Genomic DNA, 22,603 nt, shown 5'->3' on the forward strand with positions numbered 1-22,603 from the left:
CACTGCCATACGATTAAATGTTTCTAGAAGATAGAGGGCAGCACAGTGGCTCAGTGGTTAGCATTGTTGTCTCACAGTGCCAGGGACCCAGGTTCAGGCAAGTATCTGTGTGGAGTTTGCACAGTGTCTGTGTGGGTTTCCACTCAGTGACTTTGTTTCCTCCCACAATCCAAAGATGCTCAAGTTAGGTAAATTGGCCATACTAAATTGCCCAGACCGCTCAGGCATGTGCAGGTTAGGTGCCTTAGCCATGGAAAAAACAGGGTTGCAGGGATGGGGTCAGGCAGGGACGCTCTTTGGGACTTTTCGGGATGTACAGCCTGTTTCCACACTAAGAATTCTATGGAAGGATTCTATTCTATGAAGTAGGCCATACAGACCATTGCGTTTGTTTTGCCATTCTAGATCATGGTTGATCATTTACCTCAATGCCACTTCTTCACACTACCCCCACTTCCCTTGATGTCATTAGTATCCAGACATTTGTCTATTTCTGTCTTCAACAAGCTCAATGACTGAGCTTCCTTAGTTCTCTGGCATAGAAAATTCCAAAGATTCATCAGACTAACTGAAAAAATTACAGTCCTGGATGATATATTTGAAAAGGCAGCAAATGCGGGGAGTTCAAGCGTCCACCTTTGGGGATATTTGCCACATTCGCCTCTGGGGCCACTCGAGGATGAAAGCCACGCAAAAACAAATTTGTACACCTCTGTTTAATCCAAGGGCCTTCAGAGCATTTGACCTATATGTAATATTCCAAAAAACAACTGTGAATAGGATTTGATAGCAGCAGATTCCCTTTTCAGTCTGGCAAGACTGTTTCCTCTTTAAAAAAAAATCATGCTCTGATCACTGAAGGCAGGATCCACCTTATTCCAAGTATCAATTCTCCATTGTACAAACTCAACCTATGCAGCATTTCTAGACATAATCAACAACAGTAGTATTTTGCAACACTAATTCCTTTTATTCCCAAATTAGGTCAGGAAGATGTCCCATCAACACAGCAAATTCCATCAGCTTCTCCAATCTCCATACAGATGACTCCAGCACTTCAATAAAACATACTCTTTAATCTTGAGGATACCCCTCGGTGTTCTGGTGCTGAGAAATCATTTGGGTTACCACTGACAACAGATGTCAGCACATTGAAAAGCAAGCTAAGGACACTTGTTTATTTGTACATTCTTGCAGATGAAGCCAACCAATAATCTTACTTCTGTTGCCCTAATGACCTTCTTGGTAAGCTACAGCACAACCTATCTTTGAGTAGCTCATTACACATCCCAGAGCCAGGCCAGATAATACCAACAATCTCATCAAGCTGAGCCAAATTCAAACAAACACTGAGACTCACTTTCTCAACAATGAACTACCTTTCTATCCCCAAATCACAACGTAAACACTTGCTAATTTCTTTACCTCAAAACTTTAAGAGATTGCTTGAAAACCAGCACTCCTTTCTCCCATTTCCTCATCCAATGATAATCAGTGCATAACATCTCCATCACTTGCCTCTTTAGTTTTTGAAGGTTTATTTTGTATTCTCTTAAGACTCTTTCTCAAGTAAACACAATATTTAAAAATATGGTCTGTGATTTTCATTCCTTTCAAAATGTTAAAACACACCTTGATACCATTTAAAGGAGTTTTCATTTTTAATTTAATCTTTCATAGAATATAAATGTTGCTGGCAGCATTTCTGAAGCCAACTAAGACATGAGTTAACCAGATTGTCTTGGAGGCCATTTTGTCATGGTCATCACTGCTGGGACTAACTGTACAGTCCAAATTTACCAATTGAATTTAAATTCCATCAGATGCTGTATTTTGATTAGAACCCATGCCCCCAGGGCATCAGCAGGGTTTCTATGCCAAGAGCATTACCACCACAGCACTGATTCTTCATGGACTCCTGGTTACTGTTTCTCATTCAACCCATACCAGCAAAAACAATACATTAACTGTTTACCACAGGCATTTGTCTAACCCTTGTTTTGTTCAAGTTGGTACAAAATCAACGCATCTCAACACAAGTTTTTTTTTAAAAATAATCCTTAGGTTGTGGCTCATGCTAGCAAGTCTAGCATTATTGCCAATCCCAAGTTGGTGTCAAGATGATGCTGGCGACCTGATACTCTCTGTCCCACTACTCTTGGGTAGGCATCCTCACAATTCACTGGGGAGGCAATGGCCTCATGGTATTATTGCTGGGCTGTTACGCTAGTGATCTCAATAATGTTCTGGGGAGACAGGTTCGAGTCTTGCCATGGCAGATGGTGGAATTTGAATTCAATTAAAACAAACAATCTGAAGAGTGTAACGATACATACAAATCCATTGTTAATTGTCAAGAAAAACCCATCGGGTTCACTGTCCTTCAGGGAAGAAAACAGTCATCCTTATCCAGTCTGGCCTAAGTATGACTTACAGATCCACAGAAATGTGACTGACTCTTAACTGTCCTGTGGGAAATTAGGGACGGCCAATAATTATCGGCCTAGCCAATCAACGCCCTGGTCCCATGAATGAATTTTTAAAAGTTCCAACATTTGGACCTAGTGACAAAGAAAGAGCAACTGTATACGAAACAGTTATGTTTCTGAAGCATTGAGAAGTCGACGGGTGAAGTTCTAGATAAATGTGCATTTTTTGTCTAGTTCGCCCTACATTCATTTTTTTTGTTGTTTGGACTATACCAACTGCTCATCTGTCAAACCTACGTCAGTCTTTGCACACAATGTCAGCTGATTCTAAAAAGGCTAATGCTTGAAATTCCAGCTCCCTATTCAAAATATGGCTGGACGGGTTGGTCTGGTACAAGCACTAGTCTGAAGCTAAACATTTTAGGTAATTTTTGAGATTTGTTCCTTTTGAAAACTTGTATATAATAATACTTATCCAGCTAGATCTAGAACAATTACAGTCACCCATTATGTTTCATTAGAAAGCTAAGAACAAAATGCTTGTCTCCTTTCTGCCATCTTAGCCAGAGTTGTAATAGCTATATATAATAAAACAAAGAACATGATACCGGACAGCTAAAATGAACAAAAACAGAAACTCAGCAGGTCTGGCCGTATCTCTAGGGAGAAATTACAGTTAACGTGAAGTCAAGTGACCTTCCTTCAGAATTAGAAGTAGCTAAGAAAAGGTGTTATTTCAGCTGATGATTGTTGGGGAGTAGAAATGTGAGTGAGTGGAGAGAGGTGCCAGACAGAAAAGGGTAGGTAAACAAAGGGATTGTTGATAGTCCGTCGGGGAAAAGAAGCTAAATAGGTGATGATAGTTGAAAATGCATTCACTGTGCTGAAAGCAAATCCGTTCATGACAGAATCTGGGGTTGTGTGAGTAGGCAATAGACATGAAACAGGGAGGTCAAGCTCTGAAATTGTTAAACTCAGTACCGTGTTCTGAAACTGGAAGATCTGTATGTGGAAGATGAGGTGTTACTCTTGCAGTTTGCGTGGAGCTTCACTGGAGCACTACGTCAAGCTTGAGGCAGAAATTTTGGCCAAAGAACACGGTGGCACATTGAAATGGCAGGCAACTGGAAGCTGTAGGTAACTTTTACAGACAGAACATAGGTGCAGTACAAAGTGATCACTCAGTCTGCATTTTGTTTTCCTAATGTAGAGAAGACTGCATCGTGAGCAGCAAATAGTCATATTCAGCATACAATTGTACCATCTTTCATACTTCCCTCCATTCCACTCCTTAATTACATTATCTTTAAGCTGTAGAAATCAGCTTCACACGGCCACTACATTTGGAATCAAGCTTGTTACTTTTCTCTATAGTCTTGCAAATATGAACCTTGTGATGGGACTAAATAAGCACAACAATTCTAATTATTCTGACTACTGTAATGTAAAGCCTCAGCACAGAACTTCTATTCTACTCATGTACTACGTCAGTATTTTTAGCTTGAGAAATGTTTCCACATTATGAAGCCATGGAAATATTTCTTTACTTTATCTTCTGAAAGCGTACGAGACAACCAGTTATAGGACTAGTCTACTTCATAACGAAGCACACGCTACAAAAGTAGGTCAAAGACTAGGAATCCTGGTGCAAGTAACTCCCCAGTCCTGCTCACTACCTACGAGGCATAAATCCCCTCTTGCCTGGTCCTCGAACGATACTGAAGCTTGACATCAAGGAAACAGCAGCCCACTTGACTGTTAGCGTATATGGTGCAATTCACTCAAACGCACAGAATGGAAACGGGCCCACTGGTTCAACTAGACCATGCCGACCAAGATTCCAAATGAAACTAGTCCCACCTGCCTGTTTTTGGCCCATATCCTTCCAAACTTTTCCTATTCATGCACTTATCAAAACGTCTTTTAAATGCTGTATCTGTTGTAACTGTAATCCACTTGTTCCTCTGGCAGTTCATTTCACACACTAATTACTCTGTTTAAAAAAAAGCTGCGTCTTAAGTCCTTTTTAAATCTTTTTTGTCACCTTAAAAGATATGACCCCTAGTTATGAACTCCTCCACCTTAGGGCAAAGACTTTTGCTCTTCACCTTATCTATGCCCCTCCTGATTTTATAAACCTCAACAAAGTCACCCTTCAACCTATGTTCCAGACAAAAAATCCCAGCCTATCCAGCCACACTCTATTACTTAAATCCTCCTTTCCTGGCAACATCCTGTAAATCTGTTCTGAACCCTCTCCAGTCTATTAATATTCTTCCCATAACAGGGTGACCAAACTGCACATAGTCCACCCATCACAAGGTTTACATTTGTGAGAAGAGGCCTCAACAACAACCTGTACAACCTTAACATAAGTTCCAAACTCTTATACCCAAAGGTCCGAGCAATGAAAGCAAGCATGCTAAATGGTTTATTAACTACCTTGTCTACCTTGACACAAATTCCAAAGAATTATGTACCTGAACCCCTAGGTTTCTGTTCCACAACACTACCCAGGGCTCTACAATTAATTGTTTACAATTAATCTACTCTTGCCTGTTAAATGAAATTGCAATACCTCTCATTTATCCAGCTTAATCTCCATCTGCCACTCCTCAACCCATTGATCCAACTGATCAAGACCTCCTAGTACTCTGAGGTAACCTTCTTCGATGCCCACTATAACAGCAATTTGGGTATCACACACAAACGTATTACCTATGTCCTTTATATTCTCGTCTAAAGCACGTACATAAATGATAAAAGTGAACCCAGTACCAAGCCCTGTGGAATGCTGCTGGTCACAGGCCTCTAGACCAAAAAACAACTCTTGAGAACCAGAGATAACAAGGTGTCGAGCTGGATGAACACAGCAGGCTGAGCAGCATCAGAGGAGCAGGAAGGCTGACGTTTCGGGCCTAGACCCTTCTTCAGAAATGGGGGAGGAGAACAGGGTTCTGAAATAAATAGGGAGCAAGGGTGAGGCAGATCGAAGATGGATAAAGGAGAAGATAGGTGGAGAGGAGACAGTCAAGTTAAAGGGGGGGGGATGAAGCCAGTAAAGGTGAGTGTAGGTGGGAAGTTAGGGAGGAGATAAGTCAGTCCACGAAGTTCAGACAGGTCAAGGGGGCAGGATAAGGTTAGTAGGTAGGAGATGGGGGTTGGGCTTGAGGTGGGAGGGGGGATAGGTGGGAGGGAGGTAAGGTTAGGGAGGCAGGGATGAACTGGGCTGGTTTTGGGATGCGGTGGGGGAGGGGAGATTCTGTGGAGTCCACATTGATAGGAACCACTCTTGTCTCCTACTGTAAAGCCAATTTCATAGACAATTATAAGATAATAAAGTGTGAAGCTGGATGAACACAGCAGGCCAAGCAGTATCTCAGGAGCACAAAAGCTGACGTTTCAGGCCTAGATTCTTCATCAGAGAGGGGGACGGGGTGAGGGTTCTGGAATAAATAGGGAGAGAGGGGGAGGCGGACGGAAGATGGAGAGAAAAGAAGATAGGTGGAGAGAAGAGTATAGGTGGGGAGATAGGGAGTGGATAAGACAGTCCAGGGAAGACGGACAGGTCAAGGAGGTGGGATGAGGTTAGTAGGTAGGAAATGGAGGTGCGGCTTGAGGTGGGAGGAAGGGATGGGTGAGAGGAAGAACAGGTTAGGGAGGCAGAGACAGGCTGGGCTGGTTTTGGATTGCAGTGGGGGAGGGGATGAGCTGAGCTGGTTGTGTGATGCAGTGGGGGGAGGGGACGAACTGGGCTGGTTTTGGGATGTGGTGGGGGAAGGGGAGATTTTGAAGCTGGTGAAGTCCACATTGATATCATTGGGCTGCAGGGTTCCCAAGCGAAATATGAGTTGCTATTCCTGCAACCTTCGGGTGGCATCATTGTGGCACTGCAGGAGGCCCATGATGGACATGTCATCTAAAGAATGGGAGGGGGGAGTTAAAATGGTTTGCGACTGAGAGGTGTAGTTGTTTATTGCGAACCAAGCGGAGGTGTTCTGCAAAGCGGTCCCCAAGGCTCCGCTTGGTTTCCCCAATGTAGAGGATGCCACACCGGGTACAATGGATACAGTATACCACACTGGCAGATGTGCAGGTGAACCTCTGCTTAATATGGAAAGTCATCTTGGGGCCTGGGATAGGGGTGAGGGGGAGGTGTGGGGGCAAGCGTAGCACTTCCTGCGGTTGCAGGGGAAGGTGCCAGGTGTGGTGGAGCAAACAAGGGAGTCACGGAGACAGTGGTCTCTCCGGAAAGCAGACAAGGATGGGGATGGAAAAATGTCTTGGGTGGTGGGGTCGGATTGTAGATGGCGGAAGTGTCGGAGGATGACGCATTGTATCCGGAGGTTGGTGGGGTGGTGTGACAGAACGAGGGGGATCCTCTTTGGGCGGTTGTGGCGGGGACTGGGTGTGAGGGATGTGTTGCGGGAAATGCGGATTAACCTGAAATATCAGCTTTGCTTCTTTCTCCAATGTTGTTGCTTGGTCTGGTGAATATTTCCAGTGTCTACAGCATTTTGTTTCTGTGTACATGCTAGCAGTTCATAGGGAAAGTCAGTTTCATAGGGAAAGATGGCAACAGTCATTTTCAACAACTAAGGTAATTTAAGTCCATAAGCAATAGGAGCAGTAGGCTATGCAGTCCATCATGCCTGCCTTGCCATACAGTGAGATTATGGCTGAACTACACCAAGCCTCAAATCTGCTTTCATGCCAGCTCCTATAGCCCTCAACACCTTGAATTTTCAAAAATCTTCCCATGTCTTCAAACGCACTGAGTGACCTAACCTTCACAATGAAAAGATAGAGAATGTCAGACATTCATAATCCTCTGGGAGAAGAAATTCCTACATGCCTCAGTTTCAAAAAAAAAATTGTCATTACAGTCCCTAACTCGAATGAAAAAATCTCAACAGATATCCTATCAAGTCCCTTCAGAATCTTGTACATTTCAACGGGCAACACGGTGGCTCAGTGTTTAGCACTGCTACCTCAAAGCACCAGAGGACCGGGTTCGATTCAACCCTTGGGCGATGTCCATGTGGAGTTTGCACATAGAACATTACAGCACAGTACAGGCCCTTCGGTCCTCGGTGTTGTGCCGACCTGTCATGCTGATCTGAAGCCCATCTAACCTACACTATTCCATATGCTTATCTAATGACGACTTAAATGTACCTAAAATTGGCGAATCTACTACCGTCGCAGGCAAAGCAGGGTTTCCCACAGTCCAAAGATGTGCAGGCTAGGTGGATTGGCGGTGCTAAATTGCCTGTCGTGTTCAGGGATCTGTGGATTGGGTGGGCTATAGGATGATGGGTCTGGATGGGATGCCCCAAGTGACAGTGGGGCCTTGTTTGGCCAAAGAGCCTGTTTCTGTATTGTAGAGTTTCTATTACCTAAGATCACCCTTCATTCTAATGAATAAAGGCCTAAAATGTTTAGCGGTTCACGATAAGTCAATTCCCTCATCCCAGGAAGGAGGCCACTGAATCTTTTTAGCACTGCCTCTAATACTAGTATATCTATTTTTAAATGCAACAACCTAAACTGCACACTGTACTCCAACTGCAGCCTCACCTACACCTATAGAGTTGTAACAGGGGTTTCCTGCTTTTAATATTCAAGCCATAAGCCACAAAGATATACATTCAATTTGCCTTCCTAATTATTTGCTTAATTTGCATGTTAACATTTTGTATTTTGTGAACACAAGTATGTAGATCCCACCATGGTGCATGCATTTTTTTTGGAGTCTCTCTCTCACCATGAAGTAATAACTTGCCTATTGATTCTTCCTATCAAAGTGTACGACCTCACACTTTTCTCCATCAAACTTCATCTGCCAGCATTTTCCCAGTACTGTGAATAGTGCCGTTGAATCTGGCAGACATTCTACGGAGGCCTAATCTCTTAAAGCAACACGTGATTTTTTTCAAGATAATAAAATGTGAGGCTGGATGAACACAGCAGGCCAAGCAGCATCTCAGGAGCACAAAAGCTGACGTTTCGGGCCTAGACCCTTCATCAGAGAGGGGTTTTTTGATTTTTTTTCTCCATGTTCAAGTCTACAGTGATACTTGATGTTGTGATGACACTTTGAACAAAGAATACCTTTTGTCAACAGGTATCAAACCACTACTCTTGACCAGTTTTGTTACTGTAAAGCAAATTTTCCCCATCCAAAGAATTCCTGTGCTATCCGAGAAACCCAGCTACATTAATACTTTCAGTGCAACAGCATAGGTTAAGTTTGAGTAAGTATGATATTTCTGAAAATTATGTAAACATCTGTATCGGTGAAAGTTAGATTAAAGCTGAAGAAATAAGGCAGAGTGTCAAGTCCTCTACACCTTTATTTTCTTGAAGGAGGGTCACATTTTGTAGATTACAAAACAAAATTTCAGAACGCTGAAGCAATGAAAACTTTGCTCAAGAAAAATAAAACTAATCAGAAGATATTATTTTATAGCTTAGTGGGCCGGTCAATCTAGAAGGCTGTGAAACGGTTCAATAAGTCACACCATTGTTTTCATAGGGTGGGGGGAAAACAGGAGTTTTACGTTTAACAGATGTGCCCAAAGAGCCATTCTGAAGCCAACACTGAAGCTTCCGTTCGATTGTCAGGCTAGGTAACAAGCCCTAAGGCCCCATAGCCGCTTTCCCTTCTCCATTGAGGAGTTTTTTTAATAGCCAAGGCCCCCCCAACCAGAACTGTCTGCGCATGCGCAGCTGCCGCCAAGTGACATTCCATGCAAGCGCAGAACCGAGATTGGCGGGCACGCATGCTCGGAGCGGACTAGGGCCCAGATCAGGCCATAGCGGCGCAAGGAAAGGGCCCGTATGTTCCCACACAATAATTTTAATAAAAGACACTTCCCCGCCCAAGTTCGGTTCCAAAGGGGTACATTCCGGCACTCACCCTCAGGAGGCACCGGTATATCCATCGCGGAGGATTTCTCACTGTCCGCACTTCCAGATATAACACTTAAATGTTCATATCACAAATTCAGCACTCCCTCTCCAACGGCAGGCGTCTTCGACCGGAAGGAAAACTGACCGACGGCAGGAATGCACGACAGTGGGTGTGGTTTACACCGCGCCTGCGAACTGTCGGTGAAGGGCGGTCGCGGCGGCCATCTTTGTACGGTGCCAGGCGGCGGCGTGGCTCAGCGGTTAGTGCCAGCGACAAAAACAAAGTTGCTGGAAAAGCTCAGCAGGTCTGGCAGCATCTGTGAAGGAAGAAGACAGAGTTAACGTTTCGGATCTGGTGACCCTTCCTCAGAACTGTGCCAGAGGCCCGGGTTCAATTCCAACCTCTGGAAGCTGCGTGGAGTTTGCACATTCTCCCCGTGGGTTTCCTCCCACAGCCCAAAGATGTCTGGGTTGGGTGGATTAGCCATGGGAAATGTAGGGTTACATGGTTAGGGCGGGATGCTGTTTGGAGGGTTTTTGAGGATTCTAAGGGTCGAATGGCCTGCTTCCACATTGTCGGGGTTCTACCTTTAAATGCTGAGCAGAGATAATGGGAACTGCAGATGCGGGTTGAAGGGTCTAGGCCCGAAACATCAGCTTTTGTGCTCCTGAGATGCTGCTTGGCCTGCTGTGTTCATCCAGCTTCACACTTTGTTATCTACGTTTAAATGCTGTCTGTCTAAAGATGAGTCTGACCCACAGCAGTACCGATCAGCCTGGGGTTTAGTGATGCGTACACCCAGTACATCTCAACTAGAACCGGTACTGAACACCATGCCGTTGGCTCCAGACTGTAGCCTGGTGCTCCCCAACACTGAGTCCAAGTTATTTCTGGCAAACACACTTTTTAAATCAAAAGAAACTGAAGAACTTCAGAGAACCTTTGAGGAACGTTCTGAAGCAGGGTCAGTGGACCCGAAATGTTAACTCTGTTTTCTCCTCCACAGATGCTGCCAGACCTGCTGAGCTTTTCCAGCAACTTTGTTTTTGTTCCTGATTTACAGCATCGCAGTTCTTTTGGTTCTTATGAAGAACTGCAGATGCTGGCAATCAGAAACAAAAAAAGAAATTGCTGGGAAAAACTCAGCAGCTCTGGCACCATCGGTGAAGAGAAAACAGAATTAATATTTTAAATCCAGTGACTGTTCTCCTGCACTCCAATTCTGAAAAAGGTTTACTAAACTTGAAACATTAACACAATTTTACTCGCATGTGGCAGCTGGATGTTTGAGTAGTAGTTACAATATCTTTCATCAAAATGCTAGGAAGGAATCTTTCCAGCAGTTATGGCTTGCCATTGGTGTGTGCTGGAAAGATTTACAAGTTAGTTCTCAATCTGTTTGGCCACTTTCCAAACATATCTTCCTTGTTCATTGAGTCTGGAGTGTGACTCAAACCTGGAGTTTCAGGCTCCGAGACAGGGATTCTACCTACTAATAGGCCACCTCTACATTGGTGAGACCAAGATGAGGCTCAGAGATAGCTTAGATAGGTAGAGTACCTGCACTCTGTTTGTGACAATCAACAACATCTTCCAGCTGCAAACCACTTCAGTTCCCACTCCCTGGATGACATGTCCATCCCGGACCTCCTCAAGTGTCACAATGATGCCACTGGAAACTGGAGGAGCAGTGCCTGTTCTGCCTCATGACCCTACAGCCCAATGCTCTCAACGTGGACTTTACTGGTTTCAAAATCTCCTCATCCCATGACCAACCCTCCCTCTCATCCCCCACCTCCTTGACCTGACGCAACCTGTCCACCTTCTCTGCCACATATCCGCTCCTCCTACCTCACTGACCAATCCCCTATCTGCACTCACCTATCACCATCACACTTACCTTCCCCAGCCCCACCCATCCTCTATTTATTTCAGAGCTCCCTTCCCCCATTTCTGAAGAAGGGTCCTGACCTGAAATATCAACTTTCCTGCTTCTCTGGTGCTGCCTGGCCTGCTATGTTCCTCCAGCTCCACACAGCGTTGGTCTCTCCCCTCATTGAGGATATGATATTTGTGGAGCTTCCTCTTCCAGTAAACTGTTAAAATATCCACTAGTATTAATGACTGGATGTGCAGGACTATGGAACTTGGACCTGGTCCATTGGTTGTGAAATCATGTACCCTGGTCTATCTTTTGCTGTTAATGTGTTTGGCACACAAATAGTCCTGTTTGGTAGCTTCACCACGTTGATACCTCATTTTAAGTATGCCTGGTGCTGTTCCTGATATTCCTACCTACACTCTTCATTGAGCTATAGTTAACATATAAAGAGAGACTGGATTAATTGGGACTGTATTCAGTGGAGTTTAGCACAATGAAGGGAATTTCATGCAATTTTATACATTTATATCAGATTTGGATTGGGTAAATACGGGATGGATGTTCCTGATGACCAGACAGTGTCGAACCAGGGATCACAGTTTAAGGATCTGGAGTAGACCATTTAGGACTGAGGTAAGGCAAAGTTTCTACACTCTGGTAAGCCAGTGAAATTCTCTGCTGGTTGGAAACAAATGAAGCCAAAACATTGAATGTTTTCAAGAAACAGTTAAATGTGATTCTTAGGGCTGAAGACATCAAATATTAAGGGGAGAAAGCAGGAGCAAGGTACTGAGTTGGATGATCAGCCATTATCATATTGAATGGCAGAGCAAGCTGAAAGGCACAAATGGCCTACCTCTGCTCCTGTTTTGAATGTTTCTATAACTCCCTGGCTTAATGTTGGTATTAGAGTGGGGGATATGTTGAACCATGATGTTGCAGATTATGTTGGAGTAATTGTAGATGCCCAGTTTAGCTAGATTTGTTTGAAATCTATACCATTTAGCATGGTGATAGTACTGCCTAACATGGTGAAGGATATTCTCAATGTGAAGAAGGGACTTTATCTCCAGTAATACTATGCAGTGGCCACTCTTATCAATACTATCATAGATACATGCATGTGCAGTAGTTAGATTGGTGAGGTTGAGGTCAAATGTGGGTTTTTTCCCCCCTTGTTGGCTCCTTCACCACCTTCTGTAGACCCACTCTAGCAGCTATGTCCTTTAGAACTTGACCAGCATAGTTGATAATGGTGCTGCCAATTCACCCAGATTACATTGTTTGACCTTGCTATCCTCAGGACTCCAGGTTGTGTTTACCATGGAGAAATACTGATTCATCAGGTGAGAGACATTAAAGGGTCCAGGATTTCAGGCAGAAGCATGAAGAAAAATGTTGTGTGGATACAGAGGTAACTTTATGAAAAGAATACAAACCAATATTTATGTAGGAACCTAACAACCTTGCATTTCCTTTGTCTCTCAATGTTGTAACTTCCTAATTCCACTCTTCCAATTGTTGAAACTTTCACTCAGGAAATCTTCCCTGTTATCACTAGCTTCTAAATTATAGAATTGGTGCAACACCGTAGGAGGCATTTCTCTCAGGTTTCTGCCTGTATCTGCCTCTTCCACCTATTGATACAAAACCAAAAACTGCATGCTGAAAATTTGAAGTAAGAACAGAAAATGATGGCAAACTCAGCATCTGTGAAGAGAAACAGAGTTACCAGTCCAGGTCGATGACCTTCCATCCTTTCACTGGGGTTTTTAGTTTGTATTCCATCTATTGCTGCAACCCCATATTTCATATGTTTGTATTCCAGTATTCAAATACCTGTTTGCCAAATGGCAACCCCTCCCCACAATATTTCTATTTGCAGTTGCCACTCATCCCCTATGAGTAATATCCTAATATCTGATAGGCTGTCCTGAACTCACACATATGCAAAATAGGTGTGGTGGCAGGCAGTCCAGCCCCTCAAGTATGGCAGATTTTAATGTTTTAAATTTTACATTCAAATGTATGCCTGATAAGTTTTGATTTTTCCTTGCTTAACAAGAATCTATCTGCCTTTGCCTTAAAAAATTCAATGATCCACTTCCACTACCTTCTGAAGCAGAGAGTTTCAAAGTCTTACAACTCTGACAAAATAAATCAACTTCATCTCTGATCTAAAAGGACAATCCCTAATTTTGAAACAGTGCCTGTTGGCTCTGGGCTCACCCACAAGGGAATATGTCCTTTCCGCATCAGCCTTGACAAGGCCATTCAGGATCTTAGTTCAATCAAGTCACCCCGACTCTTTGAACTGGTGTGGTGACGCAGCGGCTCAATGGTTAGCACTGCTGCTTTACAGCACCAGGGTCCCAGGCTTGATTCCATCTTCGAGTGACTATCTGTGTGGATTTTGCACATTTCTTCCAGTGTCTGTGTGGGTTTCCTCCGGGTGCTCTGGTTTCCTGCCGCGGTCCAAAGATGTACAAGTTAGGTGGATTGGCCATGGGAAATGCAGGGTTACAGGGATAGGGTAAGAGGGTGGGCCTGGGTAGAATAATCTTTAGAGGGTCGGTGTGGACTTGATGGGCCATTTGGCGTCTTCCACATTGTAGGAATTCTATGAAGCCAGCCCAGCCTGTCTAACAAATCCTCACAAGACAACTTACTCATCAGATATCAAACTAATAAACTGCCTCTGAACCACCTCCATTACATTTACAACCTTCCTGACACTGGGGACCAAAACTACCCATTGTATTCAAGATGTGGCCTCAACAACACTCTGTATAACTGAAGCATAATATCCTTAATTTTATACTCATTCCCTCTCATGGGAAAGGTTAACCTAACATTAGACTTCTTGATTTCATGCTTTCCTGACATACTAACTCAGTGAAGTATGTCTTGTGGGTCTACCTACAGCACATGGACTGCAGTGGCTCAAGAAAGCAGCTCAGCACCATCTTCTCAAGGGCAACTAGGGATAGGCAATAAATGCTGGTCAGCCAGCAATGCCCATGCCCCACAAGTAAATAAACAAAACGGGCGAGACTACCCAGATCCCTCCCTACCTTAGAAATCTGTAGCTGTTCTCCATTTAAATAATGCTTAGTTTTTTACATTCTTCCTGCAAAAGTGAATGATGACTTTTTTTTAACACATTATACTCATCCACCAAGACTTTTTCCACTCACTTAACCTATCTGTATCTAGCTTCAAGATCCATATGTCTTCTTCACAACAGACTTTCTGGTGTCATTTGTGACATTAGCCACCATGCCTCTGGTCCCCTAATTTAACTGATTGAAATAAGCTGTAAAATGTTGGAGACCCAATTGAGTCCCTTGCAGGATTTGTGCAAATTGACTATGTTTTGCCAGCTAGCCAATCATCTACCCATGCAAATATGCTACCCCGCCCCCAATACCGTGAGCTTTTATTTTCAGCAATAACCTTATCAAATACTTTCTGGAAATCCAGGTACAGTATTTCTACAGGCTCCCCTTTACACACAGAATATTTTACTGTTTTAAAGAACAACAATAAATTGATTAAACATGATTTCCCTTTGATGAAACCATCTAACTCTTCCTGATTACGTAGGAACGGAGAAGGCCATTCAGCCTGTCAGGATTCTCCTGCCATTCAATACGATCATGTTTGATCAAACATGTCAATGCCTTTACTCACAACATCCCCATAACCTGTACAACCTGGTAATTATAAATTTATCAATCTCTACCTTAAACATACTCGAGGATTGATCTTCCGCAGTGCTCTGTGGTAGAGCATTCCAAAGGTTCATAACCTTCTGAGTAAAATAATTTCTCCCCATCTCTGACTTCAGTAGCATTCTGCTTATTTTTAAATCGAGCCCCTTGGTTTTAGTCTACCCAACCAGCAGAGTCATCTTACTTTCATCTACCCTTATGAATATTTTGTATGTTTCAAATAGATCACTTTTAATCTTCGAAACTCCAGAGAATCTGAATCCAAATTGCCAAATCTCTTCATAAGACAGCCCTGCCATCCTGGAAAATTCTTCATTACACTCCTGAGATAAGGACACCAAAATTGCACACAGTTCTCCAGGGTGTGGTCTGAACCAGCTCTTATAGAATTGAAGCAAGACTTCACTACTTCTGGAATCAAATTCTCTTGCAACAAAGCTAACATTCCATTAGTCTTCTCAATAACTTGCTGCACCTACATGTCAGCCTTCAGTGACTTATTGACAGTGTCACCCAGGTCCTTTACATCTACACTTTCCAACCTCTTACCACTTAAGAAAAACTCTGCACATCTATTTATCCTATGTATGTGGATAATTTCACATTCCACGTGATATTCTATCTGCCATGTTCTTGCCCATTAATGAAGCAAGACCAAATTCTCCTGAAGCTGCTTTACATTTTCCTCACAGCATTTATTCCTGCTTAGCTTTGTAATTGTCTGCAAATGTAGAAATATTACATTTTAGTCCCAGACTCCAACTCATTGATATATATTGTGAGCAGCTGTAGTACAAGTACTGATCCAACAAGTTTGTCAAACATGATTTCCCATTCATAAATCCATGTTAACAATACCCAATCAGATTTATTCCATCCTAGATTATAGCATTTTTGGTACTACCAATGTAAGCCTAACAGGTCTGTAGTTCATAGTTTCCTCTCTTTCTCCTTTTGTAAATAGTGGAGTGACATTTTCTACCCCCATTCAAGAATCATTCCAGATCTGTAGAATTTTGGAAGGTAATCACTAAGACATTTATTGTCTCTATTACCAGTTCTTTCAATACTCTGAGATGGTCCAGGTAGGCCTTGGAAAATTATCAATTTTCAGCCCCATTGTTTTCTCTAGTACAATCTTCTTAAAAACAATAATTTCCTTCAACCCCACTTAGATACCCAGTTTTGGGTGATTCCTTGTATCTTCATCAGTAAAGACACACAAAGTAATCATTTAGCTAATCTAATTATTCTTCCTTTCCTCCTATAAAGTATCCTGACTCTACCTTCTTTGGACCCTCATTTGTTTCAAACACTTTCTTTTAACATACCTATTGGATGAAGTCCATCTGGACCAGGTGACTTGTCTGTCCGCAGTTGTTAGCCTCGTACTATTTCCCTCATGATTGTATATTCACTAAGTTTCTCTCTCCCTTCCATCTCCTGATATACAGTTATTACTGGAATGTTTTCTGTCTCATCTGGAGTGTAGACAAAGCAAAATATTTGTTTATTTCATCTGTCATGTTCTTACTTTCTATTATTAACACCTTTCTCTTACTGTTTAGAGGACCAGCATTCTTTTTTTTTAACTCATTTTTGGAAAACGAAAACCTGTAGAAACTATTGCTAACCATTTTTCATTTTTGGGTAGCTTCTTCTCATACTCGAATCTCTTCCTCCTGATTAATGTTCTTTGTGTTTTTTTATACTTTGACCAATCGTTTGTCTAGTCACTGATCTATGCATACTATGTTTTTTCCTTAAGTTTGATGCTTTCCCTAACTTCTTAAATTAACTATGGATAGTGAATCCTTCCTTTAGAGTTTAGGAACAGGCAATAAATGCAGTAATGTCCATATCTCAAGAATGAATAAAAAATGATACTGTAGGAAAATACTGATTCGAAGTATTTTAAAGTATCCTTTTGAATGTTTGCCAATGTTCCTGTTGATCTATCCCCTAGCCTAGTATGCTAGTTCACTTCAGTGAGCTTCACTTTCGTGCCCAAATAGTTGCTCTTATTTACGTTTCAAATACTTAGTTTTAGAACCAAAGGAAGTAAAATTTAATCATATTATGGCTGGCACTACCTACAGATACCCTCATATTGAGGTTATATTGCACAACACCAGATTTAAAAATAACCTGCTCACTGGTTCCTTGCAAAACATACTGTTGTAAGAAAGTATCTCAAAAGCCCTCTGTGAAGTCCAACAATTGCTCATGTGACATTTCAAGTCAATGTGTATATTGAAGTCAGCCATGATTATTGTGATCCCCTTGTCTTTAGCACCTAAAATTTCTTCTTTGTATTTGTCCTCTCATGTAGCTACTGTTAGGGGACCTGTAGGCCACTCCTCCATGTAACTTCTTTCCCCACTATTTCTCATCTCCACCAAAACTAGCTGTACACCATGGTCTCCTAAAGCTATACCTAGTCGTTGCCTCAATGCCACTCTTGATTAAAAGTGCTACCCCTCCACCTTTACCTAGCTTCCTATTCTTCTGGATTGTCATATATCCCTCAATTTCAGGACTCAACCCTTGACCTAATCCTTGCAGCCAGATTTCATTAATTGGCTATCAGATTATATTTATTTTCTTCAAATTGTTGCTGTAGTCTTTGGTTTCTTTTCTCCATGTCCCCTCCTGCCATTCGCTGTTATTTTTTAAAAAAATTTCCATATTACTATATCCCTCACTTACCTTATCTCTAATCTTTAATATATCACATGTTTATAATTTGATCCCTCACTATTTAGTTTGAAATGATCCAAACATCCCTAGTTAGCTGTTCCTGAGTACACTGACCCAGCATGGTTCAGCTGTAGACCATCAAAAGAGAAAACACCATTTTCCCTAGTGCTGGTGCCAGTGCACCATGAACCAGAATCAACTTTTCCCACACAAATATTTGAGCTCCATGTTCATTGCCCTAATTTTATGGAACCAATTTGCAAGCAATCCAGGCAATAATCTTGAGATCATAATTTTTGAGGTTTTGTTTTCACTTTACTGCCAGCTGCTCATGTTCTTTTCCCTAGCCCTACCTACCTCATTGGTACCTACATGGTCCACAAGAACTGGATTGCACCCTTTCCACTACAAGTTCTTCCCCAGCCCATTAGCAGTCCTGAATGCTGGCTCTGTATAGCTAACATAGTTGTCTGTCTTGCTGCAGGGAGCAGTGCTAATGCCCCTCACTATACTATATTCAACTAACACAACTTTTATAGAATCCCTGCTAACAAAGTGTGGAGCTGGATGGACACAGCAGGCCAAGCAGCATCTTAGGAGCACAAAAGCTGACATTTTGTGCCTAGACCCTTCATCAGAAAAGGGGGATAGGGAGTCGATTCTGAAATAAATAGGGAGAGAGGGGGAGGCGGACCGAAGATGGATAGAGGAGAAGATAGGTGGAGAGGAGAGTATGGGTGGGGAGGTAGGGAGGGGATAGGACGGACAGGTCAAGGGGCCGGGTTGAGGTTGGTAGGTGGGAAATGGAGGTGTGGCTTAAGGTGGGAGGAGGGGATGGGTGAGAGGAAGAACAGGTTAGGGAGGCGGGGACAAGCTGGGCTGGTTTTATTGGGGGGAGGGGAGATTTTGAAGCTGGTGAAATCCACATTGATACATTGATACCATTGGGCTGCAGGGTTCCCAAGCGGAATATGAGTTGCTGTTCCTGCAACCGACTGGTGGCATCATTATGACACTGCTGGAGCCCAGAATGGACATGTCGTCTAAGGAATGGGAGGGGGAGTTGAAATGGTTTGCGACTGGGAGGTGCAGTTGTTTATTGCAAACCGAGCAGAGGTGTTCTGCAAAGCGGTCCCCAAGCCTCCGCTTGGTTTCCCCAATATAGAGGAAGCCACACTGGGTACAGTGGATGCAGTGTACCACATTGGTGACCCTACAGTGTGGAAATAGGCCATTCAGCCCAACAAGTCCACACCAACTGTCCGAGGAGCAACCCACCCTGACTCGCCCCCTGTTCTATCCCTGCAACTCCCACAGCTAATCACTTAACCTACACATCCGTGGACTCAGTGGACAATCCAGCATGGCCAACCTGCACATCTTTGGATTGTGGGAGAAAACCGGAGCACCCAGAGGAAACCCACACAGAATGTACAAACCCCACACAGACAGTCACCTGAAGCTGGAATTGAAGCCGGGTTCCTGGTGCTGTAAGCCAGCAGTGCTAACCACTGAGCTACTGTGCCACCCACATCATAGATGAAAGCATTGCTCCCCCACTAGAATGCTTTGATGTGTCATGGTCAGTTTGAGCATACATATTGCAGCTCCCACTTTAATCTATGATGGGGGTGGCATGGTGGCTCAGTGGCTAGCGCACCTGCCTCACAGTACCAGGGATCTGGGCTCAGTTCCATTGGGGATGGCAGAGCAGTGGACATTTATTTTTTGGATTTTAGGAAAGCCATTGACAAGATTCCACATGGTAGACTAATTAGTAAAGTTAGGTCATGTGGGATTCTGGGTGAGCTTGCCAATTGGATACATAATTGGCTTAACAGGAGATAGAGAGTAAAGGTGGAGAGTTGCTTTTTATACTTGAGCTCTGTGACCAGTGGTGTTCCACAGGGAGCAGTTCTGTGTCCTCTTTTATTTGTCATTTATATAAATGATTTAGATGAGAATATAGAAGGCATGGTTGGTAAGTTTGTTGTAGATAGTAAAGAAGGTTTTCTAAGATTAGAGGGATCTTGATCAAATGGATCAATGGGCTAAAAAAATCTGGATAAATGCTAGGTATTGTATTTGGTACAGTAAACAAGGGTAAAAACAAACAAAGAAACATTCAGCACAGGAACAGGCCCTTTGGCCCTCCAAGCCTGCGCCGATCAAGATCCTCTGTCTAACCTGTCATCTATTTTCTAACGGTCTGTGTCCATTTGCTCCCTGCCCATCCATGCATCTGTCCAAACATTCTTAAAAGACGCTAACGTGTTTGCATCTACCACCTCCGCTGGCAACGCAGGTTTATACAATGTAGGCTTTATAAAATTAGTAGTGGGGCCTTGGGTAGTGTTATAGAACTAAGGGACCTAGGAATGCAGGTACGTTATTCTTTGAAGTTAGCGTCACATACAGACAGGCTGGTTATAAAGGTGTTTGGCACACTTACCTTCATCACTCAGTCCTTTGAGTATAGGAGCTGGGAAGTCACGTTGACATTGGTAAGGCCTCTTCTGGAATACTTTGTCCAGTTCTGGTCATACAGTTATAGGAAGGATATTATCAAGTTGGAGATGGTTCACACAAGATTTACCAGGATGTTGGTGGGTTTGGAAGGTTTGAGTTATAAAGAGAGGCTGGATAGGCTGGAACCTTTACACTGGAATGTAAGAGGTTGAGAGGTGGCCTGATAGAAGTTTCTAAAATACTGAGAGGTATAGATAGAGTTGATGGTAGTTGTCTTTTTCCTGGGATGGGGAACTTCAAGACCTAGGGGGCACAATTTTAAGGTGACAGGAGAGATATTTAAAAAAGACACAAGATGCAAATTTTTTACAGAGAGGGTGTTAATGTATGGAACAAACTTCCTGAGGAAGTGGTGGATGCGCACACGGATAGAACGTTTAAAAGACATTTGGATAAGTACATGAATAACAAAGGCTTGAAGGGATATGGACCTGGAGTAGGCAGATGGGACTAGTTTAGTTTGGGATTATGTTCGGCATGGGCTGATTGGAGTGAGCAGTCTGTTTCCGTGCCGCGTGACTGTGACTCTGGGCCTCTATGACTGTTTGTGTAGAGTTTGCACATTCTCCCCATATCTGTATGGGGTTCCTCAGGGTGCTCTGGTTTCCTCCCATAGTCAAAAGATGTGCAGGTTAGGTGGATTAGCCATGGGAATTGCAGGGTGACAGGGATAGGGTGGGGCAATAGACAGTAGACAATAGACAATATGTGCTGGAGTAGGCCATTCGGCCCTTCGAGCCAGCACCACCATTCATTATGACCATGTCTGATCATCCACAATCAGTATCCTGTTCCTGCCAGAGACTTGGCCTCCACTGCCTTCTGGGGCAGAGCATTCCATATATCCACCACTCTCTGGGTAAAGAAGTTTCTCCTCAACTCTGTTCTAAATGGCCTACCTCTTATTTTTAAACTGTATCCTCTGGTTCTAGACTCACCCATCAGCAGAAACATGCTTCCTGCCTCCAGAGTGTCCAATCCCTTCATAATCTTATACGCCTCAATCAGATCCCCTCTCATCTTCCTAAACTCAAGCATATACAAGCCCAGTCGCTCCAACCTTTCAACATATGACAGTCCCGCCATTCTGGGAATTGACCTCATGAACCTACGCTGCACTCCCTCAATAGCAAGAATGTCCTTCCTCAAATTTGGAGACCAAAACTGCTCACAATACTCCAGGTGCGGTCTCATCAGGGCCCTGTACAGCTGTAGAAGGACCTCTTTGCTCCTATTCTCAATTCCTCTTGTTATGAAGGCCAGCGTGCCATTAGCTTTCTTCACTGTCTGCTGTACCTGCATGCTTGCTTTCATTGATTGATGTACAAGAACACCCAGATCTCGTTGAACTTCCCCTTTACCTAACTTGACTCCATTGAGATAGTAATCTGCCTTCCTGTTCTTGCCACCAAAATGGATAACCTCACATTTATCCACATTAAACTGCATCTGCCATGCATCCGTCCACTCACCTAGCCTGTCCAAGTCACCCTGTATTCTAATAACATCCTCCTCACATTTCACACTGCCACCCAGCTTTGTGTCATCAGCAAATTTGCTAATATTACTTCTAATGCCTTCATCTATATCATTAATGTATATTGTAAATAGCTGCGGTCCCAGCACTGAACCTTGTGGAACGCCACTGGTCACTGCCTGCCATTCTGAGAGGGACCCGTTTATCACTACTCTTTGCTTCCTGTCAGCCAGCCAATTTTCAATCCAAGTCAGTATTTTTCCCCCAATACCATGTGCCCTAATTTTGCTCACCAATCTCCTACGTGGGACTTTATCAAAGGCTTTCTGAAAGTCCAGGTACACTACATCCACTGGCTCTCCCTTGTCCATCTTCATAGTTACATCCTCAAAAAATTCCAGAAGATTAGTCAAGCACGATTTCCCCTTCGTAAATCCATGCTGACTCTGACCTATCCTGTTACTGCTATCCATATGACTTGTAATTTCATCTTTTATAATTGACTCCAGCATCTTTCCCACCACTGACATCAGGCTAACCGGTCTATAACTCCCTGTTTTCTCTCTCCCTCCTTTCTTGAAAAGTGGGACAACATTTGCCACCCTCTAATCCGCAGGAACTGATCCCGAATCTATAGAACATTGGAAAATAATTACCAATGCGTCCACGATTTCTAGAGCCACCTCCTTAAGTACCCTGGGATGCAGACCATCAGGTCCCGGAGACTTATTAGCCTTCAGACCTAACAATCTATCCAACACCATTTCCTGCCTAATATAAATTCCCTTCAGTTCATCCATTACCCGAGGTCCTTCAGCCACTATAACATCTGGGAGATTGCTTGTGTCTTCCCTAGTGAAGACAGATTCAAAGTACCTATTCAACTCTTCTGCCATTTCCTTGTTCCCCATAATAAATTCACCCGTTTCTGACTTC

The 22,603-nt window shown here is 43.2% G+C and overlaps 1 protein-coding gene and 1 long non-coding RNA gene across 4 annotated transcripts in view; one reads left to right on the forward strand and one right to left on the reverse strand.

Moving 5' to 3' along the window:
• Positions 1-9,467, reverse strand: part of cherp (calcium homeostasis endoplasmic reticulum protein) — a 64,817-nt gene extending 55,350 nt beyond the window's left edge. For all 3 annotated transcript variants that reach the window (XM_048559771.2, XM_048559768.2, XM_048559770.2), the window contains exon 1: positions 9,352-9,467. In XM_048559771.2, coding sequence (XP_048415728.1) covers positions 9,352-9,376 — 25 coding nt within the window. In that variant the 5' untranslated portion in view covers positions 9,377-9,467. The remainder of the gene's footprint in view (positions 1-9,351) is intronic.
• Positions 9,468-9,546: 79 nt separating this feature from the next.
• Positions 9,547-22,603, forward strand: part of LOC125465811 (uncharacterized) — a 35,081-nt gene continuing 22,024 nt past the window's right edge. Inside the window, exons 1-3 of the long non-coding RNA XR_007250319.2 lie at positions 9,547-9,604; positions 11,760-11,860; positions 12,531-12,641. This is a non-coding gene — a long non-coding RNA (uncharacterized LOC125465811). The remainder of the gene's footprint in view (positions 9,605-11,759; positions 11,861-12,530; positions 12,642-22,603) is intronic.

This window comes from Stegostoma tigrinum, chromosome 30, assembly GCF_030684315.1.
Source record: "Stegostoma tigrinum isolate sSteTig4 chromosome 30, sSteTig4.hap1, whole genome shotgun sequence".
Lineage (NCBI taxonomy): Eukaryota > Metazoa > Chordata > Chondrichthyes > Orectolobiformes > Stegostomatidae > Stegostoma > Stegostoma tigrinum.